The sequence below is a fragment of the Equus quagga genome, chromosome 8, assembly GCF_021613505.1.
Source record: "Equus quagga isolate Etosha38 chromosome 8, UCLA_HA_Equagga_1.0, whole genome shotgun sequence".
Lineage (NCBI taxonomy): Eukaryota > Metazoa > Chordata > Mammalia > Perissodactyla > Equidae > Equus > Equus quagga.
In genome coordinates, this window is record NC_060274.1 from 113,821,812 (window position 1) to 113,839,865 (window position 18,054).

Sequence of the window (18,054 nt, forward strand, 5' to 3'; positions counted from 1 at the left end):
ACCCAGAAAAAAAGTAACAAAATGGCAATAAGTACATATTTATCAATAGCTACTTTAAATGTCAATGTACTAAATGCTGCAGTCAAACAGCATAGGGTGGCTAATTGGATAAAAAAACAAAACCTATATATATGCTGGATACAAGAGATCCACTTTAGACCTAAAGACACTCACAAACTGAAAGTGAAGGGATGGAAAAAGATACTCCATGCAAATAACAAAGAAAGGAAAGCTGGGGTAGCAATACTTACATCAAAAGAAATAGACTTTAAAACAAAATTGTAACAAGAGACAAAGAAAGGCACTACATAATGATAAAGGGAACAATCCAACAAGAAGATATAACACTTATAAATATCTATGCACCCAACATAGGAGCAGCTAAATATATAAAACAACTATAACAGACATAAAATGAGAAATAGACAGTAACACAATAATAGTAGGAGACTTTAACTTTCCACTTACACCAGTGGATAGATCATCCAAACAGAATACAAGTAAGGAAATATCAGCCTTAAATGACACATGAGAGCATATGGTCTTAGTAGATATATACAGAACATTCTACCCCAAAACGACAGAATACACATTCTTTTCAAATGCACATGGAACATTCTGCAGGATTGATCACATATTAGGCCACAAAACAAGTCTCAGTAAATTTAGTAAGATTGAAATAATACCAAGCATCTTGTCTGACCACAAAGGCATGAAAATAGAAATCAACTACTATAGGAAGAAATCAGAAAGTCACAAATATGTGGAGATTAAACAAAATGCTACAATGGTTGGGTCAGTGAAGAAATCAAAGGAGAAATTAAAAAATACATGGAGACAAATAAAAATGAAAATACAACATGCCAAAATCTGTGGGATACAGAAAAAGTGGTTCTAAGAGGAAAGTTTATAGCAATACAGACCTACCTCAACAAACAAGAAAAATCTCAAATAAACAATCTAACAATGGAACTGGAAAAAGAAGGGGAAAAAATGCTCCCAAACAGTAGAAGGATGAAAATAATAAAAATCAAAGCAGAAATAAACGAAATAGAGATTTAAAAGACAACAGAAAAATATCAATGAAACCAAGAGCTGATTCTTTGAAAAGATAAACAAAATTGATGAACTTTTAGTTAGACTCACCAAGAAAAAAAGAGAGAAGCCTCAAATAAATAAAATCAGAAATTAATGAGGAAAAATTACAATGGACACCTCAGAAATACAAAAGATTATAAGAGAATACTACAAAAAGCTATATGCCAACAAATTGGATTATCTAGAAGAAATGGATAAATTCTTATAATGATACAACCTTCCATAGCTGAAACAAGAAGAAATAGAAACTTTGAATGACTGATTGGATCACCAGTAAGGAGACCGAAACAATGATCAAAAACCTCCCCAAAAATAAAAGCAGTACCAGATGGCTTCCCTGGTGAATTCTACCAAACATTCAAAGAAGACTTAATACCTGTCCTTCTCAAGCTCTCCCAAAAAATTTAAGAGGAGAAGAAGCTTCCTAACTGATTCTATGAAACCAACATTACCCTGATACCAAAACCAGTCGACAACACCATAGAATAAGAAAAATACAGGCCAATATCACTGATGATTGTTGATGCAAAAATCCTCAACAAAATGCTAGCAAATCAAATATAATAGTACATTAAAAGGTCATATACCATGATCAAATGGAATTTATTCCAGGGATGCAGGGATGGTTCAACATCCACAAATCAACCAACATGATACACCACATTAACAAAATGAAGAATAAAAATCACACGATCATCTCAATAGATGCAAAGAAAGCATTTGACAAGATACAGCATCCATTTATGATAAAAACTCTGAATAAAATGGGTATGGAAGGAAAGTACCTCAACATAATAAAGGCCATATATGACAAACCCGCAGCTAATATCATTCTCAGTGGAGAAAACCTGAAAGCTATCCCTCTAAGAACAGGAACCAGACAAGGATGCCGACTTTCACCAATCTTATTTAGCATAGTATTAGAAGTCTTAGCAAGAGCAATCAGGCAGGAAAAAGAAAGAAAAGAGATCCAAATTAGAAAGGAAGAAGTAAAACTGTCACATTTGCAGATGACATGATTTTATATAGGGAAAACCCTAAAGAATTAACTAAAAAACCTTTAGAAGTAAGAAAGGAATACCATAAAGTTGCAAGACACAAAATCAACATACAAAAATCGGTTGCATTTCTATACACTTACAGCAAAGAAGAAGAAAGAGAAATTAAGAACACTATCCCATTTAAAATTGCAAAAAAAAGAAAAAAAAACCCCTAGGAATAAACTTCACCAAAAAGGTGACAGATCTGTACCCTGAAAACTAAAACATTGTTGAAAGAAATTGAAGAAGACACAAAGACATGGAAAGGTATACCATGCTCTTGGATTGGAAGAATTAACATAGTTAAAATGTCCATACTATCTAAAGCAATCTACAGGTTCAATGCAATCACTATCAAAGTTCCAACAACATTTTCCACAGAAATAGAATAAAGAGTCCTAAAATATATATGGAACAACAAAAGACCCTGAATAGCCAAAGGAATCCTGAGAAAAAAGAACAAAGCTGGAGGTATCACACCTCCAGGTTTCAAAATATACTACAAAGCTGTAGTAACCAAAACTGCATGGTACTGGCACAAAAACAAACACACAGATCAATGGAACAGAATCAAGAGCCAAGAAATAAACCCACACGTTTATGGACAGCTAATATTCGACAAGGGAGCCAAGAGCATACAATGGAGAAAAGAGAGTCTCTTTGATAAATGGTGTTGGGCAAACTGGACAGCCACGTGCAAAAGAGTGAAAGTAGACCATTATCTTACACCAAACACAAAAATTAACTGAAAGTGTATTAAAGAATTGAATGTAAGACCTGGAATTACTAAACTTCTGGAAGAAAATGTAGGCAATATGCTCTTCAACATCAGTCTTAGCAGCATATTTTCAAGTACCATGTCTTACCAGGCAAGGTAAACAATAGAAAAAATAGACAAATGGGACTAAATCAAACTAAAACCTGCTGCATAGCAAAGGAAACCATCAACAAAACAAAAAGACAACCTAACAATTGGGAGAAGATATTTTCAAACCATATATCTGATAAGGGGTTAATATCCAAAATATACAAAGAACTCATACATCTCAGCAACAAAAAAATAACCCAATTAAAAATGGGCAAAAGGTCTGAACAGACATTTCTCCAAAGATAATATACTAATGGCCATCAGGCACACAAAAAGATGTTCAAGATCATTAACTATCAGGGAAATGCAAAGCAAAACTACAATGAGATATCACCTCACTCTCATCAGAATGGCTATAATTAACAAGACAAGAAACAATAAGTGTTGGAGAAGATGTGGAGAAAAGGGAACACTCATACATTGCTGGTGGGAGTGCAAACTGGTGCAGCCACTATGGGAAACTGTATGGAAATTCCTGAAAAAGTCAAGAATATTACTACCATATGACCCAGCTATTCCACTGATGGGTATTTATCCAAAGAACACAAATGCATCAAGATACATGTACCCCTATGTTCATTGCAGTATTATTCACAATAGCTAAGACTTGGAAGCAGCCTAGATGCCCATTAAGTGATAAATGAAGTAGGAAGATGTGGTATATATACACAATGGAATACTATGCAGCCATAAGAAATGATGAAATCCAGCCATTTCTGATAACATGGATGGACCTTGAGGGTATTATGCTAAGTGAAATAAGTCTAAGGGAGAAAGTCAAATGCCATATGATCTCATTCATAGGTAGAAGATAAAAACAATGACAAACAAACACATAGAAACAGAGATTGTATTTGTGGTTACCAGAGGGGAAGAGGGGAGGTAGGAGGGTAAAAAGGGTGATTAGCAACGTGTATGTGGTGGTGGATTGTAATTAGTCTTTAGGTGGTGAACATGTAATCTACACAGAAATCAAAATATAATGTTGCACACTTGAAATTTATGTAATGTTATAAACCAATGTTACCACAATAATAAATAAATGAATGAATGAATAAAAAATGGGAAGGGGAACTTAATAGATATTTTTCCAAAAGTACATAAAAGTATGCTCAACTTCTCTAATCATCAGGGAAATGCAAATCAAAACCACAATGAGATATTATCTCACACTTGTTAGAATGGTTATCATCAAAAAGATGAGATAACAAGTCTTGATGAGGATATGGAGAAAAGGGAACCCTTGTAGACTCTTGGTGGGAATGTAAATTGGTGTAGCCATTGTGGAAAACAGTATGGAGGTTCCTTAAAAATTAAAAAATAGAACTACCATATGATCCAGCAATACCACTTCTGGTATTTATCTGAAGAAAATGAAAACACTCACTGGAAAAGATATATGCACCCCCATGTTCATTGTAGCATTATTGACAATAGCCAATATATGGACAACCTAAGTATCCATTGATAGATGAATGAAGAAAATGTGGTATATATATATATATACACACACACACACCAGATATATATCATATCACAATCAGCCATAAAATGTGAAGCAAATCCTGCCACTTGTGACAATATGGATGGACCTTGAGGGCATTATGCATGGTGAAAGAAGTCAGACAGAGAAAAATAAATACTATATTTTGTTATTAATATGTGGAATCTAAAAAAGCTAAACCTGTAGAAATAGAGAGTAGAATGGTGGTTACCAGGGGATGTAGGCTGGAGGATATGGGGAAATGTTTGTCAAAGAGTACAATTTCCAGTTAGAAGATGAATAAATTCTGGGGATCCTAATGCATGGGATTGTGATTCTAGTTAACAGTACTCTATTATGTACTTGAAAGTTGCTTAGAGAGTAGATCTTAAGTGTTCTCACCACAGAAAAGAAGTGGTAATTATGTAACATGATAGAGGTGTTAATGGTGGTCATCATACTGGAATATATAAGTGTACTCAATAAACACACCATATACCTTAAACTTACACAAGGTTATATGTCAAGTACATCTCAGTATGGCTGGGGGTGATAAAAGGAAAATCAGTGTACCTGGAGCACAGTGACACACAGAGACATAGAAGATGGGATGGAGAGTAAGGCAAAGGCTCTGTCATGAGGGGCTTTAAGGGCCATAGAAAGGAGTTAGAGTAAAATCCAAGGACAGAGCATGAGCTAAACATGGTACATATCTACTATGGCATATTAGTCAGCCTTAAAAAGGAAGAAAATTCTGACACCTGCTACAACATGGATAAACATTGAGGACATTATATGAAGTGAAATAAGCCAGACACAAAAGACAGATACTGGGGGCTGGCCCCATGGCTGAGTGGTTAAGTTTGCATGCTCCTCTTTGGTAGCCCAGGGTTTACTAATTTGGATCCTGGGCACGGGCCTACACACTGCTCATCAAGCCATGCTGTGGTAGCATCTCCATAGAAGAACTAGAATGACTTACAACTAGGATATACTGGGGTGCTGGGGCTTTGAAGAGAAAAGGAAAAAAGAGGAAGATGGGCAACAGATGTTAGTTCAAGGCCAGTCTTCCTCACACACACACACAAAATGATACTGCATGATTCCACTTATATGAGGTACCTAGAGTAGTCAAATTCATCAACACAGAAACTAGAATGGTGGTTGACGGGCTGGGGCAGGGGGGAAATAAGGAGTTGTTTAACTGGTTCAGGGTTCAGATTTTCAAGATGAAAAGAGTTCTGGAGATTGGCTGCACAACAATTTGAATGTATTTAACTCTACTGAACTGTACACTTAGAAGTGGTTACGATGGTAAATTTATGTTATGTGTACTTTATCACAATTAAAACTAAAAATCCAAAGACAAAAGAAACTCGATAGAGCTGTGTTAAATAGGGTGGTGACATGATGTGATTTACATTTCAAAAAGTTCCCTCTATAAAAAGTCTCTTCATTATTAGTAGTAGATACATTTCCTCAGGACAAATTAGATTTTCTCAACAAGCAATTATTATGGAATATCTGTAAACTGTGATTTCTCCTTAATCTCTATGGGGGTTCATTTAGGTACGAAACTGAGACAAGGCCCCCTCCCATGGTATTATACAGCATTAACTGGTCCTATCAAGAATCTTACAAGTGAATTTTTTCCTAGTTCATTTCTCCAGAGGATCGATTATTTCACTAGGGTCACTACTAATTGCTATTTACCTGGTTTTCATAGACTTTTTGAGTAGCTAGGAGTGCGAGAATGCTAAGGACGTACATTTCACCCCCTCACAGTAGATTTTAAAATAAAATAAGTTTCTACAAAGGTTAAAAGAACCAAACAAGAGGAGTTAGGTCTGCATCATCGCCAAGTGAGCTCTTCCCTTAGACTCTCTAAGATACAATGAAAAGAATGCTCATAAACAACAGAGGACGTTCACACAACATAATACACATCTGAGATCCCATGCAGCCATACGTCTGAAGGTAGAGGTGGTGGACCCCCTGAGAAGCAGTGGAAGGAGTTAAAGGGATCTCCTCTCCCTCCCCGAATGGCAGTGATCTAGGGTGTGTGACTGCATGTAGCTCTGAGAGAAGAAGGGGAAAAGGGGAGCTTCTACAGGAACACCTTCACCTCAGAGTGGCCTCCCAGCCTGTGGGAACGCTCAACACCGAGGTGGCTAAACAATCAGAGGGTGGGTCTTCACCAAGTCAATCAGCCCAAAAGGGCAGACAGTGAGTGGAGAGTGGGAGCACCTGTGGGATTGTGCACATGAAAGTGAGGGCACCTCCCCACTCCTGGTGCACCAGCTTGGCCAGTCAGTAGGATCAAAGGACCCTCACCAGAGTGCCTGCGCACATATGTAAATCAGCGGCAGCCAGTGGGCAAATGCAGACAGGCCCTACCAGCACAGCTTCCAAAGGACAGGCACAGCTGCCAAGGATCATGGTGGACTTAGAATACACAGCTCCTGCCCCCCACCCCATGGCAATTGGTGGATATGCAACCAGATACTATCACTATGTAAAGACACAAATCCACCCCATCAAATAGTATGAAGAGGTATATTAACACTCCAGACCAGAAGAAAAAAGACAAGCACCCAGAAATCAATCATGAAGTCACAGAAATTTACAATATAAGTGACAAAGAACTCAAAATAGGTATCATAAAAAAACTGAATAAGTTACATAAAACTCAGAAAGACAGTTCAGTGAAATTAGGAAAAAAATTAATGAACAGAGGGAATTATTCAAAAAAGAGATTGAAAGTATAAAAAAAAAAGCAGCCAGAAATATTGGAGATGAAAAACATAATGAATGAGATAAAGGAAAATCTGGAGTCCTTAAATAACAGAGCTTATAGTATGGAGGACAGAATTAGCAATTTAGAGGACGGAAATACAGAAATGCTTCAGATGGAAGTATGGACTAAAAAGAAATGAAGATGGACTAAAAAGAAATGAAGAAATCCTCTGAGAAATATCAACAAACTCAATGAGGAAATGCAACATAAAAATTATAGGTATTAAAGAGGGAGAAGTGAGGGAGAAAGAAGCAGAGAGCTTATTCAAAGAAATAGTAGCTGAGAACTTCCCAAATCTGGGGAAGGGGCTGGAATTACAGGTAACCAAAGTTAACAGAACTCCTAATTACATCAATGTAAAGAAAACCTTCTCCAAGGCATATATTAGTAAAAACTGCCAAAAGCCAATGACTTGGAAAAAATATCAAGGGTAGCAAGGGAGAAGAAAATAATATACAAAGGAAACACTATCAGGCTTTCAGTGGATTCCTCAGCAGAAACCTTACATGCTAGGGAAGAGTGGAATGATAATCAAAATTCTGAAAGACAAAAACTTTCAGCCAAGAATACTCTATCCAGTGAAAATATCCTTAAGATAGGATGGAGAAATAAAAACTTTCCCACATAAAGAAAAGCTGAGGGAATTCATCACCACAAGTGCCCTCCCAATAAGAAATGATCAAGAAGGCCCTAATAACTTGAAAAAAAAAAAAAGAAAGAGTTTACAAAGACTTGAGCAAGGAGACAAATAAGCAGACAAAATCAGAAAATTGCAGCTCTCTATCAGAACAGGTTAGCAAACACTTAATTATCACATTAAAGATAAAGGGAAAGAAAGCATCTAAAATAGTTATAATACCTTCATTACAACCAGAAACTCACAACACAAACAGAACAGGTTGTGAGAACAATAACTTAGATGGGGAAAAGGAAAGGGATGGAACCTGTTTAGACTAAGGAAATAAGAGGCTATCAGAAAATGGACTATCTCATCTACAAGATCTTTTATACAAAGTTCACATTAACCAGTAAACAAAAAATCAGAACAGAGACACAAATGATAAATAAAAAGGAAAGTGAGAAATCATCATAGAGAACCACAAAACTGAATTGGCCATTGGGAATACACAGGATGAGAAGCAAGGGAAATACAGAACAGGAAAATGAGATAAAATGGCAGTATTAAGCCCTCATATATCAATAATCACTCTAAATATAAATGAATTGAGTTTTTCAATCAAAAGACACAGAGTGGCTGGATGGATTAAAAAACAAGACCCAACAATATGCTACCTCCAGGAAACACATCTCCACTCTAAAGAGAAATGCAGGCTCAGAGTGAAGTGATGGAAGATAATACTCCAAGCTAATGGCAAACAAAAGAAAGCAGATGTTGCCATACTCATGTAAGACAAAGTAGACTTCAAGATAAGAAAGGCAATGAGAGACGAAGGACAGCATATAATGATAAAAGGGACACTCCACCAAGAGGACATAACACTTATATATATTCATTTATATGCACCAAACACAGGCACACCAAAGTATATAAAGCAAATATTAATAGAGCTAAAAGGAGATATTAACAGCAACACAATAATAGTAGGGGACCTTAACACTCCACTTACATCAATGGATAAATCATCCAGACAGAAAGTCTAAAAGGAAATAGTGGAAGTAAATTAAAAACTACACCAGATGGACTTAATAGATATATATAGAACACTCCATCCAAAAACAGCAGAATACACATTCTTCTCAAGTGCACATGGAACATTCTCAAAGATAGAACATAGGCTGAGAAACAAGGCAAGCCTCAATAAATTTAAGAAGATTGAAATCATGTCAAGCATTTTTTCCAGTCATAATGCTATGACACTATAAACCAATTACAAGAAAAAAGCAGGGAAAGTTGTAAATATGTGCAGAATGAATAACATGCTACTGAACAACAATTGGATCATTGAAGATTAAAGGATAAAAAAAATATTGGGAGACAAATGAAAATACACCATATCAACTCATATGGGATGCAGAAGAAGTAGTCCTAAGAGGGAAATTCATAGCAATACAGGCCCACCTTAACAAACAAGAAAAATATCAAATAAGCAATTTTAAACCACACCTAACAGAACTAGAAAAAGAACAAAGAAAGCCCAAAGTCAGCAGAAGGAGTGAAATAATAAAATTTAGAGCAGAAATAAATGAAATTGAAACAAAAAATGTAGAAAGGATCAATGAAACTAAGAGCTGGTTCTTTCAGAAGATATACAAAATTGGCAAAACCTTAGCCAGACTCACTAAGAAAAAAGAGAGAAGGCCCAAATAAATGAAATTAGAAATGAAGGAGGAGAAACTACAACAGATACTACAGAAATACAAAAGATTATAAAAGAATACTATGAAAAACTATATGCCAACAAATTGGGCAATCAAGAAGGAATGGATAAATTCTTAGGCTCATGCAACCACCCAAAACTGACTCAAGTAGAAATAGAGAATAAGAATAGATCAATCACAAAGAGATTGGAACAGTAATCAAAAACCTCCCAAAATATAAAAGTCCAGGGCCAGATGACTTCTCCAGTGAATTCTACCAAACATTCACAAAAGATTTAATACCTATCCCAAAATATGAAGAAGATGGAACACTTCTTAACTCATTCTATGAGACCACCATCACCCTGATCCCAAAGCCAGACAAGGAAAACACACAGAAGGAAATTTACAGGCTAATATCACTGATGAAAATAGATGGAAAAATCCTCAACAAAATATTGGCACACAGAATGCAGCAATACATTAAAACGATAATACACCATGATCAAGTGGGATTTATACCAGGGACATAGGGATAGTTCAACGTCCACACATCAATCGATGTGATACACCACATTAACAAAATGAGGAATAAAAACCATATGATCATCTCAATAGGTGCAGAGAAAGCATTTGAAAAGATCCAACATCTATTTATGATAAAAAAAAGTCTGAATAAAACAGGTATAGAAAGAAAGTACCTCAACATAATAAAGGCCATGTATGACAAAGCCACAGCCAACATCATACTCAATGAGGAAAAGCTGAAAGTTATCCCTCTGAAAGAAGGAAGAAGACAGGGGTGCCCACTTTCACCACTCTTATTCAACATACTACTGGAGGTTTTGGCCAGAGCACTTAAGCAAGAAAAAGAAATAAAAGGTATCCAAATTGGCAATGAAGAAGTGAAACTCTCACTGTTTTCAGACGACATGATTTTATATATAGAAAACCCTAAAGAATCCATCAGAAAACTATTAGAAATAATTAACAATTACAGCAAAATTGGAGGGTACAAAATCAACTTATGAAAATCAGTTGGATTTCTGTACTCTAATAATGAACTAACAAAAAGATAAGTCAAAAATATAATCCCATTTACAATTGCAACAAATAGAATAAAATACCTAGAAATGAATTTAACCAAGGAGTGAAAGACCTATACAATGAAAACTATAAGACATTATTGAAAGAAATCGATAATGGCATGAAGAAATGGAAAGATATTCCATGCACATGGATTGGAAGAATAAACACAGTTAAAAATTTCCATACTGGGGCCAGCCCGGTGGCACAGTGGTTAGGTGCACCCATTCCCCTTCAGCGGCTCAGGGTTCGCTGGTTCAGATCCTGGGTGAAAACATGGCACCACTTGGCAAGTCATGCTGTGATAGGCATCCCACATATAAAGTAGAGGAAGAGAGGCACCAATGTTAGCTCAGGGCCAGTCTCCCTCAGCAAAAAGAGGAGGATTGGCAGCAGATGTTAGCTCAGGGTTAATCTTCCTCAAAAAGAAAAAAAAAATGTCCATACTATCTAAAGCAATCTACAGATTCAATGCAATCCCAGTCAGAACCCCAATGATATTCTTCACGGAAATAAAACAAAGAATCCTAAAATTCGTATGGGGCAACAAAGACCCTGAGTATCTAAAGCAATCCTGAGAAAAAATAACAAAGCTGGAGGCACCATAATCCTGGACTTCAAAATATACCACAAAACTACAGTCATTGAAACAGCATGCTACTTGTACAGAAACAGACACACAGATCAATGGAACAGGATTGAAAGCTCAGAAATAAACCCACGCATCTATGGATAGCTAATTTTCAACAAGGGAGCCAAGAACATAGAATGGAGAAAGGAAAGTCTCTTCAATAAATGGTGTTGGGAAAACTGGACAGCCACATGCATAAGAGTCAAAGTAGATTATTATCTCACACCATACACAAAAACTAACTCAAAGTGTATTAAAGAATTGAATGTAATACCTGGAACCACTAAACTTCTGGAAGAAAACATAGGCAGTATGCTCTTCGACATCAGTCTTAACAGCATATTTTCAAGTACTATGTCTGACTGGGCAAGGGAAACAATAGAAAAACTAAACAGATGGGACTACATCAGACTAAAGAGCATCTGCAAAGCAGAGGTACCAGCAACAAAATGAAAAGACCACCCACCAACTGGGAGAAAATATTTGCAAATCGTACATCCAACAGGCTTTATTCTCCGAAATATATAAAGAACTCATACACCTGAACAATATAAAAACAAACAAGCAAAAAATGGGCAGAGTATATGGAGAGAGATTCCTCCAAAGAAGATATACAGATAGCCAAGAGGCACATGAAAAGATGTTCAATGCTACATAATCATTAGGGAAATGCAAATCAAAACTACAATGAGATACCACCTTATCACCTGTCAGAATGACTATAATTACCAAGACAAAAAACAACAAATGTTGGAGTGTGAAGAAAAGGGAACCCCCATACACTGCTGCTGGGAATGCAAACTGGTGCAACCACTATGGAAAACAGTATCGAGATTTCTCAAGAAGTTAAAAATAGAAATACCATATGACCCAGCTATCCCACTACTGGGTATTTATCCAAAGAACTTGAAATCAACCATTCAAAGAGACTTAAGCACCCCTATGTTCATTGCAGCATTATTCACAATAGCCAAGACATGGAAGCAACCCAAGTGCCATCAACTGATAACTAGATAAAGAAGATGTGGTATATATGTATATGTGTGTGTGTGTGTATATATATGTATATTCAATGGAATACTACTTAGCCATAAAAAAGATAAAATCGTTCCATTTTCAACAACATGGATGGACCTTAAGGGTATTATGTTAAGTGAAATAAGCCAGACAGAGAAAGACAAAGACTGCATGATTTCACTCATATGTGGAAGATAAACACATGGACAAGGAGAACAGATTAGTGGTTACCAGAGGGGAAGAGGGTTGGAGGTTGGGCATAAGGGGTAAAGGGGCGCATGTATATGGTGCCTGACAAATAATAACCTACAACTGAAATTACACAATGTTATAAACTATTATGACTTCAGTAAAAAGAACAAAAGGAATTAGTGGAAATAAAACAAAACAAACACTCTAGATCATGGGCCATGGTCCATATCTATCGACTCCTGGTGGCAGGTACACATAGCTATCACACTTCTGAACATTACTGATTATTGTGCTTGTCAACGGTTATAGCTGAGGTTTGAGTGACAGCTACTACCAGTGAAACAAAAACGACTCCTGACCTTGAGACATTTGTCATCATCATCAAAAGTCAGAGCTGTACTGCAACTATCTGAATATCCTATCATGAGTCTGTGGTCAATGAATATATGTAGATAGTTCCTGAACCTTTCTCTTCCTTTTTGTCTACTCTCAGTCCTTAAAAGTTGCTCAAATGTAGTTTCAGTTTTGCAAGATGAAAAGTTCTGCAGATCTGTTGCACAAGTGTATAGTAGAGCATATTATTATATATTATTATAATATATAGTATAGTATATTAAGTAACTATACTTAGCACTACTGAACTGCACACTTAAAAATGATTAAGATGGCAGGGGCCGGCCCAGTGGCGCAGCAGTTAAGTGCGCACGTTCCACTTCTCAGCGGCCTGGGGTTCGCCGGTTCAGATCCCAGGTGCGGACATGGCACTGCTTGGCACGCCATGCTGTGGTAGGTGTCCCACGTATAAAGTAGAGGATGAGAGACACCAATGTTAGCTCAGGGCCAGGCTTCCTCAGCAAACAGAGGAGGATTGGCAGTAGTTAGCTCAGGGCTAATCTTCCTCAAAAAAAAAAAAAAAAAGATTAAGATGGTAATTTTATGTTATCTGTCTTTGACCACAATTAAAAATATTTTTTCTAAAAAATGCTCTAATATCAACTGCTTAAAGTCCATGAAGGTACTAATAGAGTAGCAGATTATGCCTCTGCTTATTTTTCTTTCTAATCTAAGAGCTTATTTACGTAATGTCTTCATTAGAAGAGATGTGGTAAGAATTCACCACATCAGAAGAACTTTTTGCTTTGTTTTATTTACAGCCCTAACAAGGCACTGTGGGAACAAGGGCATGGATCCAAGCACAATACACCAATTTGTCAAGTTCAGCCAGCGCCCTGTGGATATGCTGATTGTCTCATCAAGATGGCAGTCATCCCCAATCCTGCAGCCACAGAATTTATCGTGCAGCCCTGGGTTTTTTTATCCTCAGGATTGGCATCTGAGATGGGAGCATAACATCCTAGAGAAGTGATGGGAGATCTCTTGCCTTCAGCGAGATTCCACCCCCAGCCCTCCCCAAACACACACACACACAGAGAGGACTAAAAATTGCTCAGAGCTCTTCAATGCAGGTGCAACATAAAGCAACACCTTAAAAGGCCGTAAGGACAGGCCGGTCCGGTGCTTCAGGAGTTAAGTTTGCACTCTCCACTTCAGTGTCCTGGAGTTTGTTGGTTTGGATCCTGGGTGCAGAACTACACACCAATCATCAAGCCATGCTGTGGCGGTGCCCCACATAGAAGAATTACAATGACCTGCAACTGTGATATACGACTGTGTACTGGGACTTTGGGGAGAAAACAAAAAAGAGGAAGAGTGGTAACAGATGATAGCTTAAGGCCAATCTTCCTGGCCAGAAAAACATAGCTTTAAAAAAGAAAACCCACAAGAGGAGGTGTGAGTCCAGACCAGGGTTAATCTGTCTCCTGCTGGATTCACAGCTTGCTCTGTGTCTATGTAGCTTTCTCTCCTGCTCTTTCCCTCTCCTCTAAAGGCCTTAGCTTAGAAATGATACATCAAAGAAACGTTTGTTCTGTTTATTGAATATAGTTTTCTGTTCTGCATCAGATTTGTTCTCTTTAACAGGAAGAATATTTGCTGCTCTATAGTTATATAGCCTAGTCAACTATATTTCTGTGTGGGTCAGTGGCCCTCATGTGGAAAAATTTTCCCCTCACTTGCACTAAAGGTTTTGAAACCTTGACCAAGTACCAGAATCCACAGTGTCACAGCACACAGGACTTGCTGTAGAGGTGGGCACTGCCTCAGCTGTTTGCTCACAGATTTTAGCCCAGGCTGTGGCCCAGAGGCCATGCAGAATACAAAGGTAGACAGATCTGCTGCTAGGAAGATGAGATGCCACCTGGCTGCATATCAGAACCACTGAGGGAGCTATCAGAAAATGCAGGCTTGGGGACGTGGGTGGGGGAATCTCTATGTTCCAAAGCCCACAGGACTTCTGCTGGAGACCATTGCAAAGATGCCTGAAGCGTGTGGAAAGCAACATCATAATATTACTCTTTTTCTAAGTGACCTTAGAGAGCACCATCCTGAAGATTTCTTGCTGACCTTATGGAGTTTTCCTGTGGAAAGTGGGGAGCCATGAAGAGATTTTAAGCAGGGACTAATCTAATTAAGTTCTGGAAAGATCCTTGGGCAACCATGTCATAGCTGGATAAGGGATGGGCAAGATCCCTAGAAAAGAGACTGTTAGGGAGTATACAGATGAGAGATGATAAAGTTGTGGCACTGGGAGTGGAGAATAGAGGACAGGAAGGACAGCAGGCATGTTGAGAAAATAGAATCCACAGTAAGGATGCAGGAGAACGAGAAGTTCAGATGACTGGGGTGAACTCACTAAGACAAGCTTGACAGGAGGAGAAGTAAGGAGGGGGCATGTACTGGGCATCACAGAGGCCGTATCAAATGTGAGCTACCCTTGGGATATTCAGGTGGAGGTGACCAAGTGGTCTTTGAATATTCACGTTTGGAGCTTTGACACAGGGTTGGGCCGGAGGTAAGGCACCTCCCACCTAAACCTCAGAAATAAAGATTTCTGCAGTGCTCATAAAGCCACTGATGTCTGCCAGTGCCAGGACAGACTTTCTGCCTGTGGAATCACCACAAACAAAGGTCAAGTGTGGTAGGCAGAGAAATGGCCCCTCAAAGATGCCATGTCCTAATCCCCTAACCTGTGAATATGTTACTTTGCTTGGCAAAAGGCTTTGCAATTATGATTAAGTATTTTGAGATGGAGAGAGCATTCTGAATTACCTAGGTGAGCACAGTCTAATTACAGGAATCCTTATAAGCAGCGAATCTTTCCTGGCTATGATCAGAGGGAGATGTGAGCATGGAAGAAGAGTCAGAGAGATGCAACACTGTTGGTTTTGAAGATGGAAGAAGGGGGCCCTGAGCCAAGGAATGTGGGAAGCTTCTAGATGATGGAAAAAGCAAGGAAATGGATTGTCCCCTGGAGCTTCCAGAGAGGAACACAGCCCTGTGAGACCCATGTTGCACTTCTGAACTCTAGATCAGTAAAATAATAACTTTGGGTTTTTGAAACCTCTGTTTGTGATAATTTGTTACAGCAGTACTGAGAGACTAATACACTGATGACCGATTCAGGTACCCAGCCTGCCCCAGGAGCCACCGTCAGCAGCCTTACCTTGGTGATCCCCAGAGCCCCGACATTCTCACTGTAGGAGGTGGTGCCGTTCCCTGACCCCCACGCCCCTGCCAGCAGGCAGCCAAGGCCCTCAATGCCGATGCCACGGTTGATGGCATGCTTCGGAGGGGGTGGGGCCCCCACCAGCCGGGCACAGGCATAATAATCGCCTACTGACTCCACCATCGAGGAGATCACCCCTGCCATGATCCCAAAGACCCCAGCCGGGCTGATGGTGGGCAGGCCCCACTGTCCTGAAAGGCAATGCAGAGGGAATATTAATCCACAAGACAACAGGCTGCTGAACCCCAAATAATTTCTTTGACAGAGAGGTCTCTGAAAGGCTTTAAAGCCCAGGCAAGTCCTCCAACCCCACAGCTCTCCAGAGGCTTTGGCTCAGATCCTGCCCTACCATTCATCCCTGAGGGAGGGTCAGATGCCCTGTCCATGAGGTCATTGTGCCCAGAAAGAGCCAGCAACAGGGCCTCTTGCCAGAAAGGCCTTGAAGCGTTTGGGAGACAAGATTCTTTGTCAGGGAGGCCCTAGTGCCACAGGCCATGAGGCCGGGCCAGCCATGCCTGGGACCTGGTTATTTATAAACCCTGAGCCAAGAACTGCAGGGAAAGGAGACCAGAAGTGGCCTAAGGGATGGCCTTGAGCTTGTCTCCTCAGAAATGTCCAATTCGGTCCAAGGCCTCCCTTGTGGGGGATCCACCGAATCCAGGAGGAGAGCCAAAGTTCCGGCTAGGAGGTCAGGACCTCACTGCCCTCTCCCCACTCCCAGGCTTGTGGGTTCTGAGCAACATGGAGGAAGGGATGAGGGATGTAGGCCAGCTCAGAGGTAGGTCTGGGAGTGGGATCCTTTGGCCTAGCACCCGCTAAAGGATTCTTAGGATAATCTGAGGGTCTTCTTCGCTTAGGTGTCTGATATGGACTCCCTAGGGCCTGTCTCTCCTTGAAAGATCCCTTGGAGGAGATTCCCCCCAGCCCAGGCCCTATTCAGCTCTCCACCCCATGCCCTGGGCCCCATGGGCAGTCCTGGGAATCACGCGTCCCAGGCAGGAAGGGGCTCATCTTGTCATTACCTGGGTAAGGAAAGCGAAACCAAGGCGCCTGGCTGAGGACGTTGGCTTTGGTGTCGGTGCGGGCCTGGTACCCATAGGCTGTGGGGTCCTTGGGGAGGGCATTGGTGACTGTGAGCACGAAGCAGAGGAGCCATGAGATGCAGAGCGACAGCAGCACCTGCCAGAAGGAGGCATCTTCATCATGGGTCTCACCCTGGCCGAGGCAACCACCTCCCAGGGGGCGGGGCAAAGGAGGGCATTCAGGAAACCTCTTTGAAATGAGGACATGTTGGGTTACTCACCCTTCCAGTGACAACAGCAATCTGGTGTGTCAGTGGATAATTAGCACATGAAGGGAACGTAGCAAATAAACTATGGGGAGACCTTGTGTCAAACAGAGGCAGAAATGTCTGGTAAAGTGGGCACAGCCTGGGTCAGAAGGATTACCCTCCGGCTCCCTTTCCACTGATTGTTGGTCACATGACCTTGGATCAAACTCTGAGCCTCAGTTTCCTCATCTGTACAATGGAATGACAACACTGCTCTGCAGAGCCTGAAACAGGATTCCTTCAAGTAGAATCCTCACATATATTGATATTTAATCTCTGGTAGCAGAACCCCAGAAATGTGTATTTTTAATTATGTCCCCAAGAGATTCTTACGAACATTGAATTTTAGAACCACTGGCCTAGAGTGTTGTTGAAGGAGCATTGAGATGATTGTGTGGAAGTATCTTTTTACAATGCAAATATAGTTTCCAGTTAAATGAAACCTGCAAACATATTTGTGTGGGTGACAGCTACACATATCGACAGTGTAGTTCAACAGGGAAAGCTCTGAGAAAGGTACCATCCTCATCCGGGGGTATTTGGATTACCCATGAGCCACCGAGAAAGA

The 18,054-nt window shown here is 39.6% G+C and overlaps 1 protein-coding gene across 4 annotated transcripts in view; it reads right to left on the reverse strand.

The window, feature by feature from the left end:
* Positions 1 to 18,054, reverse strand: part of LOC124244034 (solute carrier family 23 member 1-like) — a 53,740-nt gene that overhangs the window by 7,743 nt on the left and 27,943 nt on the right. For all 4 annotated transcript variants that reach the window (XM_046670240.1, XM_046670241.1, XM_046670238.1 and 1 more), the window contains 2 exons: positions 17,179 to 17,335; positions 16,094 to 16,347 (listed from right to left, as the gene is read on the reverse strand). In XM_046670240.1, coding sequence (XP_046526196.1) covers positions 16,094 to 16,347; positions 17,179 to 17,335 — 411 coding nt within the window. The remainder of the gene's footprint in view (positions 1 to 16,093; positions 16,348 to 17,178; positions 17,336 to 18,054) is intronic.